Source organism: Malaclemys terrapin, chromosome 3 (assembly GCF_027887155.1).
Source record: "Malaclemys terrapin pileata isolate rMalTer1 chromosome 3, rMalTer1.hap1, whole genome shotgun sequence".
Taxonomy (NCBI): domain Eukaryota; kingdom Metazoa; phylum Chordata; order Testudines; family Emydidae; genus Malaclemys; species Malaclemys terrapin.
Window position 1 is genome coordinate 176,887,496 of NC_071507.1, and position 26,598 is coordinate 176,914,093.

Sequence of the window (26,598 nt, forward strand, 5' to 3'; positions counted from 1 at the left end):
CACTCATCTTAACTTCAGCACCCAGAAAGATAATGGAGCAAATAATTAAGCAATCAATTTGAAAAATACCTAGAAGATAATAAGGTGATAAGTAACAGTCAGCATGGATTTGTCAAGAACAAATCATGTCAAACCAACCTGATAGCTTTCTTTGACAGGGTAACAAGCCTTGTGGATAGGGGGAAAAAACAGTAGATGTGATATATCTTGACTTTAGTAAGGCTTTTGATACTATCTTGCATGACCTTCTCATAAACAAATTAGGGAAATACAACCTAGATGGAGCTACTATAAGGTGGGTGCATAACTGGTTGGAAAACCTTTCCCAGAGAGTAGTTATCGGTGGTTCACAGCCAATCTAGAAGAGTCCTCCATTTAGGAAGGAACAATCAGTTACACACATGAAAAAAAACAGAAAATGACTGCCTTGGAAGGAGTACTGCAGAAAGCAATCTGGGGGACATAGTGGATCACAAGCTAAATATGAGTCAACAGTATAACACTGTTGCAAAAAAAAGCAAACATCATTCTGGGATGTATTAGCAGGAGTATTGTAAGCAAGACACAAGAAGTAATTCTTCCGCTCTACTCTGCACTGATTAGGCCTCAACTGGAGAATTGTTCTGGGTGCCGCATTTCATTTGTGGACAAATTGGAGAAAGTCCAGAGAAGAACAACAGAAATGATTAAAGGTCTACAAAACATGGCCTATGAGGAAAGATTGAAAAAATTGGGTTTATTTAGTCTGAAAAAGAGAAGATTGGCAGGGGACATGATAACAATTTTCAAGTACGTAAAAGGTTGTTACAAGGAGAAGGAGAAAAGTTGTTTTCATTAATCTCTGAGGAGAGGACAAGAAGCAATGGGCTTCAATTCAGCAAGGGCAGTTTAGATTGGACATTAGGAAAACCTGTCAGAGTGGTTAAGCACCGGAATAGATTGCAGAGGATATATGGGGAGATCTTGGCGGACAGGTAAAGTGCAAAGACCACTACTGCTTACTGCTAACGTTAACCAAGCCAGCAGGCCATAAGTGAGCCTATGCAGCAGCCTTAGCATGACCGAGTCAGGAAGGGAGGGGTTTTGGACTACCACAAAAAGGACAGCTTGACCCAGAGTCCTTCCTGATAACATCTCTGTTGAAATTGCTGAGGTATGTGTTTAAGAAAAACAAGAAGCTTATCTATATGTGTCCTCAGGAATGTGTCTGTCAGGGGCTCAAGGCACGCAAACGCTGCAAAAACACATCTGGCAAATTGATAATCAGAGGGAATTCTCTTGCTTAACCTTTGAAATTGCTTGCTTAACAAGTTTTATTTGAGTGACGTGTTGTTATAATACTAATGAATAAATAAGGGAAGAAAGTTTGGAGTAGTTGGATTCTTCAGGGACTCTTCTGGACACATCTTGGGGGACTCACCAGCAGACGCAAGATTGGCCATCGGAAGGCTGCCGCTGTGCCACTCAAGAGCCACACCCAACTTCAGTAATTATTGGGGGTTGAGGGTGTTTTATTAACCTGTTGCGGACATGTGTAAGTGCTTGACACTAAGTTAAGTATATCTTTAAGTGAGAGCACTCTTGTATTGTTCCGTTTGTGCCAATCATCTATCGGTCGGACAGCCATGTCTCCATTGATTTATTTCCTGACACCACCTTGCACAGAGTAAAGCTACCAAGAGCTTTGGGTTGAAAGAACCACAGGTAACAAGGGCAGTTGTGGAATCTCCATCACTGGAGATTTTTAAGAGCAGGTTAGACAAATGCATTTCAGGGGTGGTCTAGATAATACTTGGCCCTGCTTTAAGTGAAGGGGACTGAACTAGATCACCTCTCGAGGTACCTTCCAGACCTACACTTCCATGATTATGTGCATGTGTATAAATAAACTGCAAACTTATACACATAAAACTGAAAGATAATATTAATTAAGAATAAGCCTAACTTTCTGATTTCCTGAATCTATAAACAATGTCTGCAGCAAGCAGATGTTTAGGTACCTGTGTGACTAAACTGAATATAGGGGCCACAATTGTAGTTCAGAATTCAAGAACTATGCAAAGAGAAGGGGGAGGGGCATTAGCTCATCCTATCTTCTTAATGTTTTTAAAACGTTGCCAGAATATTTTAGTCAATTAAGAAAATGCCTTAGCCTATATACCAGTGCCTCAAGAGAAAGTTGGACTAGCTGTTGTGCCACACACCAATTAAGCCAACTCCCTCTTATTTCATCCTGAACTAGCCTGATAAGTACTGAACCACACTGCACCGAAACAACTAGATTATACAGTCTGTAGTGTAATTTACATACATAAAAGTAAATGCATTTCTTGTATCGCCTCTACTGCTGTTCTGGCCAATTACACCTTGAGTATGTACAACGGTGAAGAGTGTGGCAGAAGAACCTATATAGAATATCATATATTGAGATATTCTAACAGCAGTCACAACTTAATCTTAAAAGATACTCGCCCGAGTCCAACTTCCTTCCAGGCCCTTCCTGGTGCCAGAGAAACACTCTATAGCAACAATTCTGTTCACCGCCCTTCTCCCATGGTATTCAGATCTGTATTCAGTATTTAACAAAAAACAATGCAAGCTAATTGATATTTTGAGATTAAGGAGTGGTATCTAGGCATGTGATTAATTTAGTATAGACTCATAGCTATGCTTGGACGTACTAGTTTTATTGATAAGTGTTGGTAAATATTGATTTCACTGTACACACACACACACACACAAAAGTATGTCCATAAATGATAATCAAAATTTACACGCAAGCAAAGTAAGAAAAATACTGCTTGAGAATTTATTAGAGTTTGATTTCAGAATACTTATTTTGTATACTTTGACCTGTGATGTTGACAGTTTGCGTTTTAACAGTTATAGAGCTTTAACTTTTTTAATCTCAATGTCTGTCATTAAATAATTTCCTGCAATTGTGAAAATTTAAATCAATCAAAACAGGAAAAAGAGACACTGAAATTATCCATTGAAGCTATAAAAAAAAATTACTTTCTGCCACACCTGCTCAGAGCAGTATGTTACACAAATTTGTCACAAGTTGTACAAGTTACAAAATTAGTTTTTATTTTAGCTCTTCCTCTCTCCTCCCAAAAACAGCTGCAAGATACAATCCTTTGAAAAGACCTTCAGAGAATTAAATAATATGGCATTTAGAGTACTTTCCATCTCAGTTACATTGGATGGAGCATATATTACTTTGTTTCTTTCAGTACATTTGTGTACAACAACCAAAAGAGAACACAGAAAGTAGTAAATGTAACTGTAATAAACTTCAGCAGCACTAAATACCAAAATGTATGTAACAAAACACATGAAACGGTTGAAAAAGGAAGATAAAATGTTACTTACCATCCAAAACAAAAAAGTGCAAGATAAAGGCCTAAAAGCGTGGCAACAACATGTCTTATAAACGAGCTAGTTTTGCTTGAATGAAGGTATGTTCGAAACCAAATAGCTGCAAGCAAGGCAAAGAGTTGGCACACTACGAAGTTAACCTGCAGAGAAAAGACAGCTGTTATTCAACATAATCATATACTTCCTTGCTTCCAAATCAAAAACCTTACCAACAACACTCACCCACTAATGATAGGACCAAACGTTCTGAAAACGAAGTACTATATTCTATACCACTGAATTACTGAAGCATCTCACAATTTTAAAGAATTAATCTTCACACCACATTTCTAAGGTAGGAAAGTCTATACCCATTTTACAGATGGAAAATTAAAAGGGGCAGAAAGGCTGATTCATCAAGATTACAGAGGAAGTCTGTGACAGATCCAGAAACTGAACCAAAATAGCATAAATCCCAGACCAGTGCCTTAACCACAAAGGCCATTCTTCCACTTCTGATAACTCGATTTTGTTTTTGAATTGGGATATCATTTTTAGAATGTTGCCTTCTTTAGTCTGAGACTAGACTGACCTTTTCTCCCATAGGGCAGAGAACCTACTTTGATGGTCTGTCCTCAGATCTAAAAGAACCAGTTGAAGTTTTGGAGCTGAATAGAGACAGGGTGTTGTGCAGCCAGATCCTCACATCAACAGCATGGCTGGATACTATGTTTTTCTTACGTTCTTTGACTTGCTAAAGAACCCTCTCCTTTTACTTTGCTGTCCTCACAGGCAAGTTGACTTATAATACTGGTGACTTGCCATTCTGCTATGGGTGAAACGATTAGGAAGGCGGCTATACCACTGGAAACAGAAGTTACATTCTGAGTCAGACTGATTGTAGAATGAAGAGTTTTCAAAGTCTTATGCCAAGGCTGTGATGAAGTGGTGCTCTTCCTCTAGCATAGCAATCACAGAGACATGGGCTATGGACAGCCTGATAAACCTAGTTCTCTTTACTCAGAATAGACTGTTTCTCACGGTCACAAATTTTCCATCTATTTTGCAGACCAGATTATTCATCCGATTATTCCAAATCTATTTTTATAGCAGATGAACACTTTCAGGTTGGGGAGAACTGTGGTCTCTTCTCTATTTACATTTCCACACAAGTTATTCACTAGTTCTGTAGGTGTTTGTGTAGCTTCAACCTGCAATTGAAATGTGGATACGCGCCCCTCCTTTTCATAAAAATGGTTGAAGTTTACATTGATACACTGCTCTTACTGGCAGAGATTATTGTGCTTTCCTTCGAGAAAACATGGTATCAACATCAGACATGAGAAACTGTTAAGCCATTTCACTTATTGTTGACACTCTGTAGTCTTCCTTTTTTGGGAACTGTGTACCCAGAGTCCTCAAACTTCCTTAACACCTTTCAATCTGCTCTAGTATTGTTGCTAGACAATCTCCTGGTAACATACACAGATCAAATATCCATGCAGATCCTCAGGTCTTCCAGAAAGCTGAGACTCAACTGAACATGGAAGTCTTGTTCATATGCCATGGTAACCTGGCAGCAAATTAAAGGGTAGCATTGGATTGGCTCATTTCTTTCCTCTCTGGGAAGCCACAGAGGGCAGCATTGAGAATCTGTTCATTGCCCCAAAGCTTCTCTCATGGGTGGTACTGAAGGGTTCAGGTGCATCACCCTCCTCTCAACAATCAGCCAACAAAAGAAAGTCTGATCCACATTTATCCATTCTCTTATCTTACTTCAAAATACTTCATTTTAACTTTTCAACAGCTACCCAGCCTTCACTCCAACATCAGCGCCAGCCTCAATCACCAGCTTGTCTATTTCACTCATAAGTGCCTCCATGCATTCTCCCATTAAATAGGGGAAGCCAACCCCACATCCATCTTCAATACCTCCATAAAACTCATTTCAAAAGTGCAATCTGACAACAGCTAGGAAAGCAGTGAGTAGTGATTACTGCTACCAATTTCACACAATAGTCAAAGCTAGTTTTTGCTAAAACATACTATTATTTTTGTTGCCCTGTTCTCTCTGTCCACCCCCTTCCCCATCACCACATCTTTGTTTCCTCCACCTGCACTGTCTTTAGACTCTAAGCTCTTTGGGGCAGGGATTGTCATGTACTATATGTTTGTACAGTACATAGTATAATGTGCCACGAACCTGGTTGAAGCTACTTGGCACCAATATACATGTCAAATATTATTAATACATAAGAGTGGGTGAGTTACAAAGCCATCTGTATTTTTGATGACACTTTGTTCTACATCTCCGTTTCTCTAGACCCAGATGGAGATTTGCTCAGTTTTTGCAGTCTGGCACAGAAAGATGCTTGAATTAAATCTAGTTGGCTCAAGATAAATCCAGATAAAACAGATTAAAGATGTTTCATAAAAACAGGCCTAACATGGATGCCTGGAATACCACACTAAACATCTCTGACAACAAAATACAAAGTTTGTAAGGACCCTGTATTTATGGCCATTCAGCCAGTTTTCAGTCTATGACCGTGCATATATTAAATTAATTTGGATTAGTTTTTCAGATAGAAATTGAATACCATCAGCTTCCTCTATAACCCTCATTTAATCTGTATCACAGATTCCCCATTTTTACAAATGTAGACAATGCCCACCCTTGTAAGCCACACTGAGACCTTCAGATGAACTGTTATGTAAGTGCAAAGTTTATTATAGCTAGGATGTTGTAAATTCAAATTTTATATCTATTGCTTTCCTTCAATTAATTTTTAACCGAACAAAGTCACACAAACTTGACTGCCATATTATGTTCTTTATAAAACCATATTAACATTATCCTGCAGATATTGTGTTCCCCTGCCATTTTCTATTTCATTATGTTAGTAGAGAAGGTAGTTAGGAGTTATGGGATAGTAAATTGCCAGGATCAGTCTTTTTAAATTAAGTCCTCATATACACCTGTGCAACCCGCACTGCCCTAGATTATGTTATCAGCAACACCTGCACAACCCTAAATGAAGACAATGTTGCTGCACAGGGTGTCAATTAAGGCCATAATCTGAACTGCAGCATCTTCATTACTGGTGATGAAGCAAGAGAAACAAGAGACCTAGCTTGACTGTCATAGCCCAGGATGAGTTTGCAAGTCTGGAAACAAAAAAACAAAAATTCTTGTTCTTGTAAAAGGAGGAAATCTTGTATGGCGTCATTGAAAAAAAATAATATGGACTTGAGTTGTATTTTATAAAGTAGAGCTAAACTGAGTAATTACAACAAATGAAAACACCAACATTCATCCTGGTTAATATCAAATGTGATGGAACTGAAACAAATACCACCCCCACCTCAAGATATTTTTATTTGAGAAAACAGCATAGTAAGAGTGTAGGATTTCATACCTTTCCTCAGGAACAGCAGAGCCAAAGCCTGCATCCATTCCACATGCAAACACTCCTACTGATGTCAACAGAAGTTCCAAGTGCAGAGTTGTAGGACTGTTACCAATGTTATATTGTTGAACTTATTCCTTAAAAGCTACCCAAAATGACTCAGAAGTTCACAGTGAGCATTTTTAGCTGTATATGTCCTAAAGTAGGGTTACCATACGTCCGTTTTTTCCCAGACATGTCCGGCTTTTTGGTAATCAAACCCCCGTCCGGGGGGAATTTCCAAAAAGCCGAACATGTCCGGGAAAAATACCGCCAGCCGGGCACTTCCCCTCCCAGGCTCCGGAGGCAGCTGCTGTGCTCCTACCCTGACTCTTCGGCTCTGTTTAAGAGCCGAGCTGCCCGAGCGCTACCGCCTTTGGGCAGCCCCCATGCCTCCGGACCCTGCGCCCCCGGAGCCCGGGAGGGGAAGTGCCCGGCCAGCGGCTCAGGGTCCGGAGGCATGGGAGCTGCCCGAAGCTGGTAGCGCTCGGGCAGCTCGGCTCTTAAACAGAGCCGAAGGGAGGAATTCTGATTGCTGCAACAGAGACATGCACGCTGGAGAAGCATCTTCATTGGAGAAGCCGCATTGTTCACTCCCCTATGTTTCAGGCCAGCTTCACTGATTGGGAAGGAGGTGTTGGGGTCACGACTCCACCCTCATCCTGCCCGCTCCCTATCTGCTTATAAGCAGCTAGCACTCCTGGAGGCATTAGCAGAGAGGAGTCAGCTTGTGGCATGCGGGTGCAAGAAACTGGGGGAAGCTCCCTGCTTCCTTGTACACCGTCCTTGGGGCCATTAGATTGTAAACAATTGTGGGTAGAGACTTGCTATTTCAATGGGGCTGCACAGCACCATGCACCCTTGCAGCACTTAGGAAATAATAAATGGCAAAGCACTGTGTGTGCTAGTTAGCAATCTTTGCCGTGCATCCGTGCTGCTCCCTGCCACCCCACCACACAGCAGAGCCTTTCCCTCACTTCCCATTCGCTCCTAGATCGGTCTCTCTTGGAAATGGCTGATCCTGTGCAGAGATGGCCCCCAACTGGAGTCTTTTATCTGATCCTTCCTGAACTCTGGAGAAAACGGAGCTCGGATCGGAGCCGTTGCTGAGTTTGCTCTTTTTTTGCAAAACCACAACCTGACTGATGGAAGTTTTGCAACTTCCAGAGATCTCCCAGCTGGATGTAGCTAGTTCCTGGGGCCTGTACCTTGCCCATTCCTGCAGCTGTGTCTCAACCTAGGGTTACCATACGTCCGGATTTTCCCGGACATGTCCGACTTTTTGGTCCTCAAATCCTCATCTGGGAGGAATTTCCAAAAAGCCGAACATGTCCAGGAAAATAGGGAGACACGGTAAGGGACCCCGAGTGCGAATGGCTGCAGCAAAACTTACATCTCCCCCAATCTGCCGGGGCACAGAGGCGGCGGTGGCATCCGAGCGCGCAGCCGCCTCCTCCCCGGGCTCCAACTTTCCCGGCTCCCGCCGCTCTCCACCGTGGTGGGGGCCAAAGCAACTTCCCCAGTGCAGCAGCAGCCGGAGCCTGGGGGGCGGGAGGGAGGAGGGGGAATGCGGGGTGCTCAGGGGAGGGGGCGGAGTTGGGGCAGGGACTTTGGGGAAGGGGTTGGAATGGGGGCAGGGAAGGGGCGGAGTTGGGGCAGGGCTGGGGTCGGGGAAGGGGCAGAGTTGGGGTGGGGCCTGAGCCCCCATGGAGCGTCCTCTTTTTTCAGTGTTGAAATATGGTAACCCTACCTAAAGTCCACAAACATTCACATACATGCACACAAAAATGGAATCAAGATGTGTACACAACCTTGTGTTTCTTTTCACCGGTTCATTACACATACCTCACTCCATCTTGTCTGACACTTAGCCCTGGTCAGTAGAGGGGAGTAGCGCTAAAAATCGACCTTGCTGAGTTGAATTTGGGGTAGTGAGGATGCAAATTAACGTTATTGGCCTCAGGGAGCTATCTCAGAGTCAGGGCTGGCTCCAGGCACCAGCACAGGAAGCAGGTGCTTGGGGCAGCCAATGGGAAGGGGCGGCACATCCGGGTCTTCGGCGGCAATTCGGCGGCGGGTCCCTCGGTCCCTCTCGGAGGGAAGAACTGGTCGCTGAACTGCTGCTGAAGACTGAAGCGGCGCGATAGAGCTGCCGCCGAAGTGCCGCCGATCGCAGCCTGTTGGTTTTTTTCCCTTCGCCGCTTGGGGCGGCAAAAAAGCTAGAGCTGACCCTGCCCAGAGTGCTCCAATGTGACCGCTCTGGACAGCACTTTCAACTCCGATGCACTAGCAAAGTAAACAAGAAAAGCCCCAGGAAATTTTGAATTTCATTTCCTGTTTGGTCAGCGTGGCGAGCTAAGCAGCACAGGTGACCATGCAGTCCCCCCAGAATCGCAAACGAGCTCCAGCATGGAGCGAACGGGAGACACTGGATCTGATTGCTGTATGGGGAGAAGAATCTGTGCAGGCAGAATTCCGATCAAAAAGAAGAAATGCTAACATATATGCCAAAATCACACAGGCCTTGATGGACAGAGGCTACAACAGGGACACGCAGCAGTGCCGCATGAAAGTCAAGGAGCTCATGCAAGTCTACCAAAAGACAAAGAAGGCAAACGGTCGCTCTGGGTCAGAGCCCCATACATGCTGCTTCTATGATCAGCTGCATGGCATTCTAGGGGGGACCCTACCACTATCCCACCACTGTCTGTGGACACCTGCAAGGGGGGAGTCTCACGCAACACAGAGGAGCATTTTGTGGATGAGGAAGAGAAGGAGGAAAATGCGCAGTAGGCAAGTGGTGAATCCGTTCTCCCCGGCAGCCAGGACCTTTTCATCACCCTGGAGCCAATACCCACCCAAGGCGGGATCCCCGACCCTGAAGGCAGAGAAGGCACCTCTAGTGAGTGCACATTTGTAACTACAGTACAGGGTTTAAAAGCAATAGTGTTTAATGTATGATTTGCCCTGAAAACTTGGGATGCATTCACGGCCAGTACTGCTACTGGAAAAGTCTGTTAACGTGTCTGGAGATGGAGTGGGAATCCTCCAGGGACATCTCCATGAAGCTCTCCTGGAGGTACTCTGAAAGACTTTGTAGAAGGTTTCTGGGGAGGGCTGCCTTATTTTGTCCTCCACGGTAGGACACTTTACCGCGCTAAGCCAGTAGCAAGTAGTCTGGAATCATTGCAGCACAAAGCATGGCAGTGAATGGTCCTGGGTTTTGGTCACATTCAAGCAACATTCGGTCTACATCTTTCTGTGTTAGCCTCAGGAGAGTGATATCATTCATGGTCATCTGGTTGAAACAGGGGAATTTTTGTAAGGGAACGGTAAAAGGACCCCGTTCATGCTGGGCTGTTTGCACTTGGCTAAAAGGGATCATCCCAAATAGCCATGTGGAGGGGTCGGGGGAGGTGTGTGCTGCACATCCACCTGAAAACCGCAGCCCCTCCTTTTAAATGGAAAACCCAACCGGCATTACTTGCTAAGGGAAAGGAGGACATTGCAGTTTGAAAACATTCCCACATGTTATGAAGGCGTTAGAAGCCAAACCCAAGTACCCTTTGGCTTACCATGGCTGCCTGGAAACCGAATTCTGTTACCCAGCTGTGTGTGATGTGTCACCATACCAGCAGGCGCTCAATATAAAAGGCAAAATGCGACCTAAGGCAAATATGCTGTCTGCTGTGAATTGCTTGATTCACTGTGAAAGAGTCTCCCTTTTGTTCTCAGAAATGTATCATCTTAAATTTTACTCTCCCTTTTTATCCCCCCGTAGGATAAATGTTTCTATGCTCCCCCATCATCTCCGTCCCTGAGGTTATCGCAGATTAGAAGGCAAAAAAAAAAAAAAACCACACTCACAATGACTTGTTTTCCGAGCTCATGCAGGCCTCCTGCACTGATAGGGCACAGCTGAATGCATGGAGACATTCAGTGGCAGTGTCCATGAAAGCATTAAGTGAGCATGATGAGAAGAGGCAGGATGCAATGCTGAAGCTAATGGGGGAGCTGCAGGAAAGCCAACAAGAGCACAGACCACCGCTGCATCCACTGTACAACTGTCTGGCCTCTTCCCAGAATTCCATATCCTCCTCACCCAGACGCCCAAGAACCTGGGGGGGTAGAGGAGCAGGCTCCGGGAACCCAGCCACTGCACTCCAGAGGATGGCCCAAGCAACAGAAGGCTGTCATTCAAACAGTTTTGATTTGTAGTGTGGCTACAATAAGCAATGTGGCCTTGTCCTTCCCTCCTCCCCCACCCCACCCGGGATACCTTATCAGTTATCTCCCTTTTTTTTTTTTAATTAATAAAGAAAGAATGCATGGTTTCCAAACAATAGTGACTTTATTTCCTTTGCCAGCTGTGAACGAAGGGGGGGAAGGTGGTTGGCTTACAGGGAGTTAAAATCAACAAAAGGGCAGGTTTGCATCAAGGAGAAATATACACAACTGTCACACCATAGCCTGGCCAGTCATGAAACTGGTTTTCAAAGCCTCTCTGATGCACAGCACGCCTACCTGTGCTCTTCTAATCACCCTCGTGTCTGCTGTTCAAAATTGTCAGCCAGGTGATTTGCTTCAACCTCCCTCCCCGCCAGAAACGTCTCCCCCTTACTATCACAGATATTATGGAGCACACAGCAAGCAGTAATAACAATGGGAATATTGGTTGAGCTGAGGTCTAACCTAGTCAGCAAACAGCGCCAGCGAGCTTTTAAACATCCAAAGGCACATTCTACGACTATTCTGCACTTGCTCAGCCTATAGTTGAACTGCTCCTTACTACTGTCCAGGCTGCCTGTGTATGGCTTCATGAGCCATGGGAGCAAGGAGTAGGCTGGGTCTCCGAGGATAACTATTGACATTTCAACATCCCCAACAGTAATTTTCTGATCTGGGAAGTAAGTCCCTTCTTGCAGCTGCTCAAACAACCCAGAATTCCTAAAGATGCAAGCGTCATGCAGCTTTCCTGGCCATCCCACGTTGGTGTCGGTGAAACATCCCTTGTGACCCACCAGTGCTGGCTGCCCTGGTGCTCCGATGCCAGATAGGGATATGGGTTCCACCTATTGCCCCACCACAGTTAGGGAAACTCATTGCAGCAAAGCCATCCACTATGACCTGCACATTTCCCAGACTCACTACCCTTGATAGCAGAACATCAGTGATTGCATTGGCTACTTGAATCACAGCAGTCCCCACGGTAGATTTGCCCACTCCAAATTGATTCCTGACTGACCGGTAGCAGTCAGGCATTGCAAGCTTCCACAGTGCTATCACCACTCGCTTCTCAACAGTCAGGGCAGCTCTCATCTTGGTATTCCTGCACTTCAGGGCGGGGGAAAGCAACTCACAGAGTTCCTGGAAAGTGGCCTTATGCATCCAAAAATTTCGCAGGCACTTGGAATCATCCCATCCCTGCAACACTATGTGGTCCCACCAGCCTGTGCTTGATTGCCGGGCCGAGAATTGGGGTTCCACTGAATCAACCAGCCCCACTGCCGCCATGATGTTCCAATTGCCACAGCCCGTTCTTTCAGGAACATCTGTGTTCATGTCCTCATCACAATCGTCCTCATGTTGCCGTCTCTTAGCCAGGTTCTGCACATACTGCTTCCCACAGTGCACCACTCCGTGAGTCATTGCTAGCCACGGTAGTGAGGACGCACTCCGCCGACTTAATGCACTTAGTGGGGACATACACAATCGACTGTATAAAATCGATTTCTAAAAATCAACTTCTATAAAATCGACCTAATTTCATAGTGTAGACATACCCTTAGATTACAAGCTCTCCTGGGCAGAGACTGTGTTTTCAAGATACTTGTAGTTAATTATAGCATGTCCATGTTAAAAAGAATCTTAAGTTTGCAAAATCCAGCACTCAAAAGTTAGAAAATGTAAGAATTAAGGTTGCCTATGCAACCTCAATTCACCCTTCTTGGACATACACATTATGATATTGTCTTTAACTACACAACCGAATACTCCCCATCCCCCCCTCCACAGAACCTCTGCCTCATTCAGTGAACAGTTACTTTAGTCACAGTTTCTTCCTTCTCGTTCTATGTGTGACCTCAGGCCTTATTTAAAACACACATCACTCAACCCTCATTTCCATGGAGTTCTCACCAGACTGAGTGCTGCACAAACAATGAATTCACCTTTATAACACCCCTGTAAAATTAGGTGCTACTACCCCAATTTTACAGACTGGCATCTGAAGTACAGAGTGATTAAGACCAAAGTGTCTACTAATTTTGGGTGCCCAACTTGAGACACCTAGGGCCTGATTTTTTCAGAGTACTTAGCATTTTTATTACCACTTTATATGTCAAAGCACAGTTCCAAATGTTGCAGTTATGAGCATTCAGCACTTCTGAAAATCTGGCCGCAGGTGTTTCATGTTGGGCATCCAGAAAACAAGGAACATCATTAGTGGCCGACTGTGAATGTTTTGGTTAAGTGGCATGCCCAGATCACTTAAGTACTCTGGTAGAGGCAGCGATAAATCCACTTCACTGCTCTAAAAAGCTAAGTGATCATGTAATTAAAGACTACATCATAATGCATGCACTCAAGATAGCTGAATAAAATTTGAACGGGCAACCTGGTTTGCGTCCTCACCAGGAGCAATTCCTCCAACTTAAGTGTTGGGTACTGAAAATTGGAGCTCCACCGCTTCCTGTCCCAGGGATGACAGCCTGTGCAGGGTGGCCAGACTCCAGACAGGCAACATATGTAACACAGTACGTAACACAGTGTCTACACCCTAACTACATCGACCTAAGCGCTACACCTCTTGCAGAGATGAAGTTATTAGGTTGGTGTAGTGGGCAACTTACATCAATGGGAGCAACATTGTAGTGTAGACATTTACAGAGCTAGGCTGACATAAGTTGCCTTACATCGACCTAACTCTGTCGTGTAGACCAAGCCTGAGAGTTTAGACTCATTATCCTTTCAACAGCAGCTGTACAGTCTGCGTGTAGCCAGGAGTTACTAGAAACCCCTCCAATCTCCCACACTACTTCATAATGGAGGAATCACTGAAGGGGCACCTGCCCAATTGAAAAAAATAAAATAAAGTAAATTTACTTGTACACATGGTTGTTAATTGGATGGTACAGATTACGTGTCCCAGACTGCAGAGGGTACATTTCACTAAGGACCTGCAATGTCACAGCAGCAAAACTGTAGTTAACAGCTTGGCAGCAACAGCAGAAAAAACAGTTACTAACCTTTCCTAACTGTTGTTCTTCAAGAGGTGTTGCTCATGTCCATTCCACATTAGGTGTGCACGTCGCGTGCACTGTTGCTGGAGATTTCTCCCTCAGTGGTATTCATTGGGCCAGCTCTAGTGCCCTCTGGTCCCAGGCATTTATGCGGGGTGCTGCTGGCGATGCACACTCCCTTAATTTCTCTTTTGTGAGTCACAGAATCATAGAATATCAGGGTTGGAAGGGACTTCAGGAGGTCATCTAGTCCAACCCTCTGCTCAACGCAGGACCAATCCCCAACTAAATCATTTGGGGAGATGTTAAATTAATTGCTCTCACACTCCCATCCCTTCCATTTATTTCTATCTTTATATATTTCTACAGCTGGGTTTTTAAAGAAAAGAAAAGAAGACTTTGCAACAACTTTGTGTACAGCCTTTTTGGCTTAAGGAAAGAAACCCAATCAATAGTATACATTCTAAAAAATGCTTTCCCACAATTAAGCCAAACACTTTTTCTTAAAAATGAACTAAGTTTTAACAAACCCAAACCCCACAACCTGCAAAAGCTATTTAATATCCCAAATCATTAACAACACTATATCCCTGCTTGCAGTCTGCCTTTCCTCTCTGGTAAAGTTGATCAAACATGCCCCAGAATACTTATCAGCTGCCATGATATCAAAACAACTTTTCTGAAGCAGCTGGTGAAGAATTACATGGCACACACATGGCCATTAAAAGGAAGGAGGCATTAAGCCATTTGTAGAGCAAGCAGTCTTTCTGAAGAAAGCCACGGAATTCTTCAAGCAAAAACTTCCAGTGATGTAAATTCTAAAACCATTTCATTAATGGCATCATACTTGGTGACACGGCAAACAACAAAAACTGCCAAGCCTCATTATAATTAGGGAAACATTGACTATCTTTTCTCTCAAATATCAGCATTGGATTGGGATCTGTTGCTGTCAGTTAAGTCAATGCAATTTTCCTCTCCAATGAAGTAGTCAGTTGATGGATTCATGACATGGCTGCAGATATTTGTGAACAGCTGCTTAGAAATCAGGAGAACCACTAGTTTTCCACACAACAGGATAAAACCACAAGTGTGTCTTATTCCACTCAACGTTTTACATTATTCCAGAATGAGTTGGAAGGAGCCATACATGAGGCCTGCTTGACAGAACATGTTATAGGAAAAAAGATATCTGAAGCTTTATAACAATCGGCTCTTGAAGAAGGGTGTCTGCAATCACTGTATTGGTATTGGTACACTCATTGTGTAAATCAGCAGTCCTTCTTCCAAAATAGACTTCATTGGATTTAATGTGGCAAATTTTTAAATCATGTGGTCAAGCTCAGAGATGAAGCAAGGATTTTCCTTACTCTACATGTCTGAAAGCTTCTCTCCAACGATGAAATATACAGCGTAGGTTCTCAATCTGGAGGGTCTCAAGCAGATACCAGTGGGTTGCAAATAACCTGCCTTTCCTAGATTTTGGGGGTCCAGAGGTGGAAGAAATTGAACCAAATTATTTAGACTAAGTTCTTTGGAGAAAAAGACCATCATGCCAGGTGTCTGTGTCGCGCCCAGCATGATGGGAATCCCCCCCCCCCCCCCCCCCCCCCCCGATTTCAGTTTGGAGGCCCTACTTTAATCATAAAATATAAATAAATAAATAAAATAAAATAAAATAAAATAAAATAGCTTTTTAAAGATCTGCAGTCGCCACTAGTCTTGCTCAACTTTACCAAGACTGGCAGCAGCTTTTTTCGTCCAACTAATAATAAACCCTATCATTTTAAAATAAATTTGTTGGCAGACATCAGGATCGCTAGCCAATCTCATTCACATTCTTAATGTTTCTTTTCCAGTATTTGCTGATTTTAGTCCAAAACAACATACAGAAAAAACAGACAGACAATTTTGTTAACTATATATTTCTATTTCTGTTTAACTTTTTCAATTTTTGGCAAATAATTCTTTAAGTATGCTGGGAACAAGTAATGAAGAATATGATCTAGGCACTAATAATCTGGTTTGTGCAATAAATGAGCATCAATTCCAATGAGGCTTTTAAATAGGGCTTACTAAGTCTTTATTCAAAATCACTGCAAGGAAAGAAAAATGTATAACTAAGGATTTAAAACGATGTGTCATTTTGAGCAAAAGTAGGTTTATACATTTTCAGAGTGAGAACAAGCCAATACTCAGACTCATCAGGGGAGATGAGAGTCAAGCAGAAGGTAATAACCCTGATCAGTAAGCCAATCTCTCAGTGACTCAGCATCGTTGGTTCTCAGCATTCATATGTGGCTCCATGCAGCTACCTATGCACAGGAACAGCCAAATCCTAGGAAACCAATTTGGTTTAAAAGTGGAATTGGAGTAAGAATGCTGATGCTTTTTTAAAAACAATAAGACAGAAGAAAAACATGACCTATGGTAGTGCTTTTTCTGAAAGGAAACTGGTTTGGCCAGTTAAGGGCTGAGTAACTCAGATTGCAAATGAAAAGTATTTACATCTTCAATACACAAACAAGTCTGGTTTAAATGATCAAGATGCATTTCCAAGCAAAGTAATTTAACTACTGAATTCACAGAGAGAAATGCGTTTTGTCACCTACATAAACAAGTTATGGAATTTCACTGAGAAACAATATACTGAAAATTGTTATTTATATTTTGATCAGAGTAGTCAAATGGCCAGGGAAACAATTATGTATTTCTTAACAAATCACTCACTGTTAGGCCTTACAGATGTTAACTTATAGTAACTGAAAGACATTGGGGTTTTTAGGATTCCTTAATACTGTGATACATTCTAGTACAAAAGCCTAACCCAAACTCAGTTTGATAGTCAAGAGTATGATACAAAGAAACAAAGAAAGACTTTGAGGGTATGTCTACAAAGTAACTGGGACCATGCTTTCCAGTGCAGGATAGACAGATTACTCCTGGGGGAATTCTGCGTTACTACGCAAGTGCAGAATTCATGTGCTGAGCAGATTTTTTCCCCCCCCCCACAGAAAATAACTTTCTACTGGAAAGTTGCTGCAGGTGTGCCTTTTGCTTACCCGGGGCTGCTGTGGCACTAGAACAGAGCAGACATTCCCGAGCCAGCCCCAGTTGCTGATAGGGAAAAGAAGGCAGCACCTTGCCAGTGGGGCCAGGTCAGGAAGCTGGGGTTATGGGGGTAGGACAGACAGCGGCAGGGGTTGAACGGGAGTGGAGGTGCAGGGCCACATAGGGATGGGGGAGGAGTGCAGGGCCAAATGGGGACAGGGGATGGGCAGGGGAGCGGGTTGGCTGAGTGGGGGGGCAGGGCCACATGGAGACAGGGGGTGGCTGAGTAGGTGCACAGTGACACATGTGGTGTCTGAGTGAGGATGTCTGAGTGGGGATGCAGGGACACATGGGGACAGCGGGCAGATGAACCTGACTGCATAGGAGAGGCTATGCGTCAGCGAGGATCTGCATGGAAGAGGCTCCCTAACAATCCCTCCCCACTCCCGAAAAAAACCTGTTCCATATTTCTCCCACCCACACCCAACAACCCTCAAGTTCACACCCAGGCTCCTTCCCAACAATTACTTCCCTCTCCCTCAGCTCCTCCATTACCCCTGACTCCCCCAATCCTTTGCACTGTTTCTGAATGATGGGGAAATACAGTTCTGTATTGTAGTTTAAATGAATTATTACTCAGAGTTCTGTATTAATATGCCTAGAAAGGAATCTATTTGTCAAAAACCATTTCCTGAATCTTTTTAATTGTCCGTATTGTAACGGACATACTTGCTGACAGGTATTTTTAAATAAATTACCAAAATAATTGAAACTGGTGTGATTATATTGTGTTATTTTGACAAATAAAATATAAAATTTTAAAATACTGTGCGCTGATTTTTTTATTTTTTGGCGCAGTGATAGATGCACACTAAAAATAGCAATGTCTGTGGCCACAGTGGCTCAGGTTAGACACCCAAGTACGTGTACCCAGGGGGTCAGGCAGGCTTGTACTTGGGTGGCTAGCTTAAGCCAATGCCAATGCCACCACAGCCATACTGCTATTTTTAGTGTGCTATCTCAAGTAGAGCTAGCACATATGTCTACTGACTCTGGAAAGCAGCTTCCCAGCTGCTATGCAGATATACCCAAAGCGACTGAAAGGACAGCAAAATTTAAAAACTTTTTTTCAAAGTAGTATGAATCTGTCTGGAAAGAAAAAACGGTACTTACATAATTTTTAATTAACATTCACTGATTTTTTCCATTTTATCCTTGCTTAGCAGCCTCTATATTAGGATTCTTTAAGCAACTGATTAATATCACTTAAACATTTGCCAAACACTTTTCTACTTGGTTTTTGGGCAGGCATAGCAATGAGGAGGGAGGTAAACGAACAATAACAAGTAGTAATAATTGCTAAGTCAGCACCCAAATACCCCAAAAGAACATGAGATATATAGAAATAAAACTCCTTCTGACCACACACCCCTAGTTGTCACCTACTACCTCACACTCAAACCCATATGGGGTATCAAACAACTACAACCTATATTCAATGGGGACCCTATCCTAAAAGAAATCTTTCCTGAACCCCCACTTCTGGCCTTCAAAACAACCCTCCAACCTCTCCACCCTCATCATCCGAAGCAAGCTCTCCACAGACCAGGACACACCAACTCAAAGCAGCACCAGATCCTGCCAGAACAATAGATGCAAAACCTGCAGACATATCTCCACTGCTACAATGAACAATACCCCACATGACATACCTTTCAAGATCCAGGTGTCTTATATGTGTGTCTCTCACAGCATGTAGCACACCTCATCCAGTGCATTAAATGCACCAATAACAACTATGTTGGTGAAACCTGACAATCACTATGCTCTCGAATGAACTCACACAGGAAAGAGATTAAAAAAAGCATATCACCTGTGGGTGAACACTTTTTACAAAGTGATCACTCTATATCTGACCTATTAATCCTCATCCTCAAAGAAAACCTGCATAGCACTTCCAAAAGACGAGCCTGGGTGCTTAAATTCACAATTCTGCTAGACACTAAAAATCATGTGTCTTAATAAAGAATCTGGATTTACGGCTTATTACAACAATCTGTATCCTACTAACCCTGTTTTTTGTCCTACGACTACAGGAGTATTAATGGGCCACATCATCTCGAATGGTCCCTTACAATATGTGCTAACTACTTATGCTAAACTATCTGTTTGTCACAGCTAAATGCAAAATCATTCTGAGTACATTTCCCAGACCTGAAAAAGAGTTTCGTGTAGCTCAAAAGTTTGTTTCTCTCACCAACAGAAGTTGGTCCAACCTAGTCTATCTAATATACTGGGACTATCTAACATAACATGGCATAAGTCAGCTCCCAGTCATTTTAGACTTGGAAGGATTAGATTTTTATGAGTAAAATGTCAGTAAACGTCCATTTCCCTGTACACACACACAAACAAACAAAAAATATTTCCCTCTATAGTAACAGAAATTTACAGATAGGAAAAGTGAGGAAAACGCTGCTTGAGAACTTTTATTAGAATTTGATTTAAGGATATTTACTTTGTATATTTTTGACATAATAATGACAATGTGTGTTTTAATACTTATAAGGCTTTTTGAATCTCAATGGCTACTCTCGTGAAATAATTATTGTCCGATTTCCCACACACACACAATTTCCTGCAACTTTGAAAATGTAAATAATAAAAAAAAAATTAAAAATGCTTAAACACTGATATTCATAAAAATTATTAAAAATAAAAATTAAATTCTGCCAAGCCTAACTATACCATAACTTTAAAAAGATTTAGGCATGAAATACAGACTCACTGTATCCATATTAACCTGGCTTTTTACAAGGGTGACTTGAAAGGGAGGGGGAAAAAAAAGATGAACTTGTGACTTTTTTGCCATTTTATACATAAAGGTCCATTAAAACAGAATTAACATTAGAAATTTAAATCTTCACTAGTTCTCAAAATATAACTATAGTCTTCCAAAATAGAGATGCTGGGGTAAATACAAGAAACGTAAAGGGGGCAATTGAGATGGGAAGTGATTTAAAAAAAAAAAAAAAAAAAAAACAAGAACACATCAACATGCACTTTATTGCTATGCTTGATGAACACTTGGAAGACAATGTTTGTTAGAATTTCTATCTGCCTCTCCATTCAATTAATGATAGAGAGTTGATAAAATATATTCCAGGCCCCCCCCCAAGAAGGAGATTTGAGCCAGGAATTTTAAAAAAAATGCTTTTCTTGGACTAAGTTTAAAAAAGGACAGTTTTACTGATGGCAAATCATGGGTGTAGAAAATAAGAGGATAGAAAGACATTTGATTTTACAGTCTTGGGGAACATGAAGGAAGCCCTGTACAATACCAAAAGTTGTCAGCTCTTCTGCCTCTGAAATTCACTGCTTGATATGCCCGTGCTAATCTATCTATGGAGTCCACTAGAAATTTTCTCCACAGAGGCAAGGAGAAAATACACAGTACATTAGGCCAGAAGACCCCATCCTGCACAGGACATGGCAGAGGGGACATGATAACTTAGTAAGAAGCATAACCCATAAGTCTCTGCAAATTATCCCTTTGAGGAGAAGGGATAGCAGCCTTTGGAGGGGACACAGTGGAAATGAAACTCTGACCATCATTCAGCCTCAATTCGATTTCAACACAGAAATCCAGTGAGACTGCAGGTAGCAGTGCCACAAAACATGACTGTTCCTCTGCTCCAAACCCTCCAAGGGCCTCAGCAAAGGGACTTCTACAATGAAGAATAAATGGGTGGGTGAGGTTCTGTGGCCTGTAATGCGCAGGAGGTCAGACTAGATGATCATGATGGACCCTTCTGACCTTAAAGTCTATGAGCGACTGTGCCATGAAGTTAGCACTCATTCCCTCTCTATACCAGCAGGGGGAGATCCATGAACAAAGTAGCCCACCACACACAAATCCCAAAGTGAACAATCCAGGCACTGCCAGATCCTGAAAGCACATTAACAAAAGCTCTGTCCGTACATGGATGGGAAACTTCCAAAACATGCCTTCCACAGATTCCTATCTTAAAAACCGATTGCAGCAATTATTTCCCTCTCTGACAGAACACTTCCCTGCAGCCCTGGCTACATTATTTCCCCATCTCATATTTGGGAGGTTTAGCACAGGGACACAGGCAATTTGTTAGAGGGCGAGGGAGGAGGATGTTGGACAGTTGTTACTTTTATTTAAACCCAAGGAAATTCCTTGTGAAAACCTTATTAACGCAGTACTAAGGCAATTAAACTTACCAACTTAGTATAAAGAATGTTAAGAGCTTGTTTAAACTCATCCTTATGCATCAAGCATAACCCCTTCATTCCTTATCAGGCTTTGGTTTAGTTAATGTGGGGTACCTGACAGAGTTAGGAGAGAAGAAAGGAGCAGTGGGCACAGCAGAAGCCTAAGGCTGAGAAGAGCAATGGGGAGACCCAAAAGAGTTGCTGGCCAACATGTGGTCGGCACATACAGTAACTAACCAGCCTAAGAAGAGAATGGGAGCTCCATATAGATGGCATGCATCATGTGGATGTTGTGTACTACTTTTGGGAGGGGGGAGTAAAGACAAGAGTTACAAAGAAAAGAAGAAACCTCTGCTTCCTGTTACACAGCTCCCTTTTAGGATTAACCTTTGAGAGACCCATTTGAATATACGGAGTCTGAAAAGCTCCAAATGGCATGTAATCCACGGTTTCAAGGGAGGCAAGAGGAGAACGGCACAACCGCCGGAAACGTATCTTTTCTGGGATTATCCAAGCCCCATGTACCTTGTAAAACCACTGCCAGACAGGCCCAACAGCAGTCCACTTTCAAAATGCAGCAGGCCCAATCACATGCTGCTAGAAGAGTGTCAAAATCTTCCCCCAGACTCCGGCTGTTGGGAATGGGGATGGGGAGAGGACTTTTTTTGTTTTGCCTCCAATAAAACTGTCCCTTTTAAAACTTAGTCCAAGAAAACTATGTTTTTATTCCTAGCTCAAGTCTCCTTACTAACTGCTACTGTTCATAACCTAGAGTACAATTGGCCCATCTTTCCCAATCTTTATTTGCAAAGAACAACTGAGGACCCCAATCCATAGCTGACTGTTTTCTCTTCCTGCTACTGATAGCTAGAGTTTAGGCAAACTGATGAGACAGCATAGGGAACCTTGCTGTCCAAAAGAGGCCTTTTCATCAAGAAGATTCTTGCACACAGCAGAATGACAGACCTGCTTTACTCACTCAGAAAGATTGTTAATACAGTGCCAAGTGGGGGAAGGGGAAGCTCATATCAGCTGTGCTCATCTGGACGTGTGATCTCATCAAAAAAGAAAAGAAAATTAACCTTTGACTCTTCTGAGGTCCCATCAACACATTGCATTATCACACAATAGCAGATGTGTGACATAGTATTTGATAAGATACTACAATATTATATACAAAGGAACGGCACCATTTTCTATAACCTTAGATGCAAATGCAGCATTTGGAAGGCTATTTGCATTAACCACAAGAAAGATTGCAAAGTCTAACAGGGTATAGATATTAACAAGTGCAGGCTTCCCAAAGTGATTTAAAGTTTCAATTTGTCAAGAACCAAAACAAGTATCAGCAGTTTATACTGGACTACTGTTCAGCTAGGTAACATCTTAATTCTTGCATCCAATTGAGCCACATACCAACTCTGTTCTTCCTATGTGATATTTAGCTTAGCCAAATAAGGGCTCAGGCCTGAGAATAGGTCAACATGACTCAATGACCAATGAAAAACTTTGTACCATAAAATATGCTGTTACAGTAAATAGATGTGTTGAGTGCTGATGTTTAGGAAAATGTACTGCAATGTACCAGTCCAAATCATAATAAAGCCAGCTGTATCATTTGGGGGATTTTTGTAAAAATAGGGTGTTAGCAATATGCTAACTGCAAGTTGCTATGGTGATTAATTGATGTAAATGTTAACTAACATAAAGGAATTGATGACTTAGCCTATGTAAAAACAGGGCACCCATGAATTAATGGGTACACTAAATTAGAAGTACAAACAAGGAAAAGAGGCGGAAACCTTCATGCAGAGGTATGAAGCTCAGTGGGTATTAGCATAACTCATAAAAGGTGTCACTCGGCCTGTGTGCGGGGGGGGGGGGGAAAACACATCAGAAGATGCTCAACTGACCATCACCTGATGATCATCCAGGCTCTGGAGTTCCCAACACAGAAACGTATTAATGCTGGACATTCATTATTATCTCACTTTCTTCTGTTATGGTTCTCTGACTGTGGCATTTATTATCTGCTTACTAAAATTATTAATAAATGGACGTGTGTTTCCTGAGGTGTTTCTAGAGTCTCTCAGGCTATGCCTACACTAGCACTTTTGCTGCTAAAACTTTTGTCGGTCAGGGGTTGTGCGGACAGCTCCATGTCAGGCAGGAGATGTTCTCCCGCCGATAAAGCTACTCCCGCTCATTGGGGAGGGAGGGGGGTTAATTATGCCGGCCGGAGAGCTCTCTCATTGGCATAGAGCGACTACAAGGAAGGCCTTACAGTGGTGCAGCTGCAGCAATGCTGCTGTAAGGTCTGTAGTGTAGACATAGCCTCACTCTAATGATAGTCCTGTGGGTGATTCTGACCTTATGGCTCTTCATACTGTAGCCAATTGAGAGCACAAACCTGCATCAATCACCACTACAGTGTAAAGTGTAAACCATGATTTGATTAAACCCCATAAATTAGATTATAAAAGGCTACATCAGCTTACAATAAGGGCCAAATGTTCAACAAGCCTCTATATCAGGCAAATCTATTTCCACATGCAAAACCTGCAACTACTGGTGTAGTCAAACAGTGACATTTGTGGACAGTTATTTGACTAATGGGCAGAAGCATATACAATTACAAATTAATTATTGAAAGCTAGAGAAATAAAGTTATATTTTCAATACTCTGCAACATAATTAACTGTATATGTCCAGATTATGAAGTGGCACATAGCCAGTCGACAGTAACATTTCTTATTCCCTGTAGTTCATAGATTACTACTTCTTCTATTTCCTCAGCCCAACTTCATCATTGACTACAATAAACAGTAAGTGTGAAACAGAGATAAAATGTATCATGAAAAAATATCAATGTTTATTTCATATTCTCCTTTTCTTCTTAGACTAGGCCTTGATGTGGCAGTTTGTCCAGATACTTCGTACTATATATGAACTCCATAAATATAGATTTACGCAACCTGGTTAACAGTGCATTTTTTAAAAAATGCTTAGTTATGTGTTTACATTGGGCCATATCCTACAAGTGAACTTTTTGAGCAAGCTGCCCCAACAGCTTTTATGGGACAATCTGCATGAACAAGTCTAACAGACCTGAATAAGTCTACCGAAGGAGTACATAAGTACCTACTAGGACCCTGATCCTGCAAACACTTCAATATAGGAATGCCACTGATCTGAAAAGTCACTCAAATATTCATTTTCTGGATCAGAACCTATTATTTTAATTTAATAAAAAAAAATTTTAAGTGCATAAAATTCTAACAAATTTGTCAGGTCAAATGTGGCCCAAAATTTAGGTTTTGTAAAATAAGTTTATACAAAATTTAGTATTTATAGAAATATTCTCTTTTTTCCTTTTTAAATCCTATGGGAAATTAACATTCCTCCTTCAATGTTTGCAATGTGAATATTGCCACATCCTACTAATGCATGAGAACCTGAAAGTCAAACTCATCCAAGATACGTGTAGCAGCAAAAAGATATTAGACAAAATCCTGATTATAAAATGCAGAACCTGACTTCTCCTTTTCCCAATTCCATTATAGAGAGGCATTTTAATTATTTCCCTCCCTTGACTGACTACTGCTCTTCTCCATTGCTGCCATCCCCTCATTTCTGGTCACCTCCTGTTCTTCCCAGCCCACTCACTTTCCATCTCCCTCAGTTGTCTCCTGCTTTCTGTTGGACCCTTTGCTAGCTCTGGACATCCAGGAAGTAACAGTGGCAAGAAATGCCTTCTTCCACCTTCAGATTAGGTACACTTCTACCTCGATATAACGCGACCCGATATAACATGAATTCTGATATAACACGGTAAAGCAGTGCTCCGAGGGGGTGGGGCTGTGTACTCCGGCAGATCAAAGCAAGTTCGATATAATGTGGTTTCACCGATAACATGGTAAGATTTTTTGGCTCCCGAGGACAGCGTTATATCGAGGTAGAGGTGTATAAACCTCCAACAGACTAGAAGATTCAGTATGAAAGCTACATAAATAATGTTACACTTGAATAGTTAACCACCCAAGAGGCAAGCAATGTCAACAGTGAAGCTCTACATGTAAATTAACTGCACAAAAGGTAAAGTTATTGTTCCATATGCAACCCTAACTTTGCAATTTCCTGACTTTCGGGTACTTAATCATTCAGCATCTACATTATCTTAATATAGTTATTTGTACTTATATTAAATGCTTTGTTACATGTTTAACTATAATTATACATTTACTGCAGCTGCAATCAAGGAGTCCTTCTAATAACTAATTTAACACCTGGCAAGTTTTATAGATGGCTTCACTTACTGAGTTATGTAGTGATATAGTTCTTATTTCATATTGAAAAGAAACCAAAATCCAGTTCTGTGAGACCTGTAATTATATGAAGATTTTCCTATAAAACTTTTATCCTTTCCATACCAAGTCATTTTTATATATATTATTCATTTTGTCCTTGTAATTCTTAACAGGTTTGTTGTCTCAAGAAAAAAATAGGGATGATCTCTAACAGCTAAGTTAAAAGGACATGATGTTAAGTGGTCTAGGCAAAAGAAAAAAAGAGATTAAATAGTTTTACATAAAATCTAATGGAAATGGGTTTTTACACTTTCGATGAAGAGCTTTTGTTGTTTTTATTATCGTTTCAACATTCCATATAAGTGTTTGCAATCCAAGTACTGAACAACTGTGCTAATGCACAGAAGCCATAGAATGAAGTGTACTAAATAGACTAGCTTCAGAAATTCACTTAAGACTGTGCCTGACATGCTCACACACAGCTTACTCAAGCTTGTCCATAAGCGCCTGCTCCATTGCTCTGCCCCCAACTCAGACCCCATCTATTCTATTATCAAATGTCAGCCTTCTATTTATCTTTTTAAAATCATCTTGCTGAAGTATTTGTTCCCTGGGGATGAGATCTGATTGTTACTCAGTCACACACAGTATTCCTGCAATAAATAGTTTATTTCCACCATCCTAGTGAAATGAAAAAAACAAAACAAACCACAGAAGCAGCAGAAAATTATTTAGGGTTGTTTCCCCCTACACCACCTTCACAGACAATGAATTCAGTTTTCATAATCTAAGGTTTCAGTAATAGTATTTTTGAAATATAATTCTTAATCTATGTCCATATAATACCTTTAAAGACACGTACTTGTTCATGTAGTTTAAGGCTAGACCCTTTATACAACTTGTTGCCACAACTGGCAAGGGGCCATACACATCACCTTTCCTTCACAT

At 42.0% G+C, this 26,598-nt stretch overlaps 1 protein-coding gene across 2 annotated transcripts in view; it reads right to left on the reverse strand.

Annotated features, from left to right (window-relative positions):
• The window catches only part of MBOAT2 (membrane bound O-acyltransferase domain containing 2), a 176,051-nt gene that overhangs the window by 139,452 nt on the left and 10,001 nt on the right, over positions 1 to 26,598 (reverse strand). Inside the window, exon 2 of one of the 2 annotated variants that reach the window (XM_054023482.1) lies at positions 3,376 to 3,521. The exons of the other annotated variant lie outside the window; for it this stretch is intronic. Within the exon in view, the coding sequence (XP_053879457.1) occupies positions 3,376 to 3,521 (146 nt within the window). The remainder of the gene's footprint in view (positions 1 to 3,375; positions 3,522 to 26,598) is intronic. 2 annotated transcript variants of the gene reach the window in all.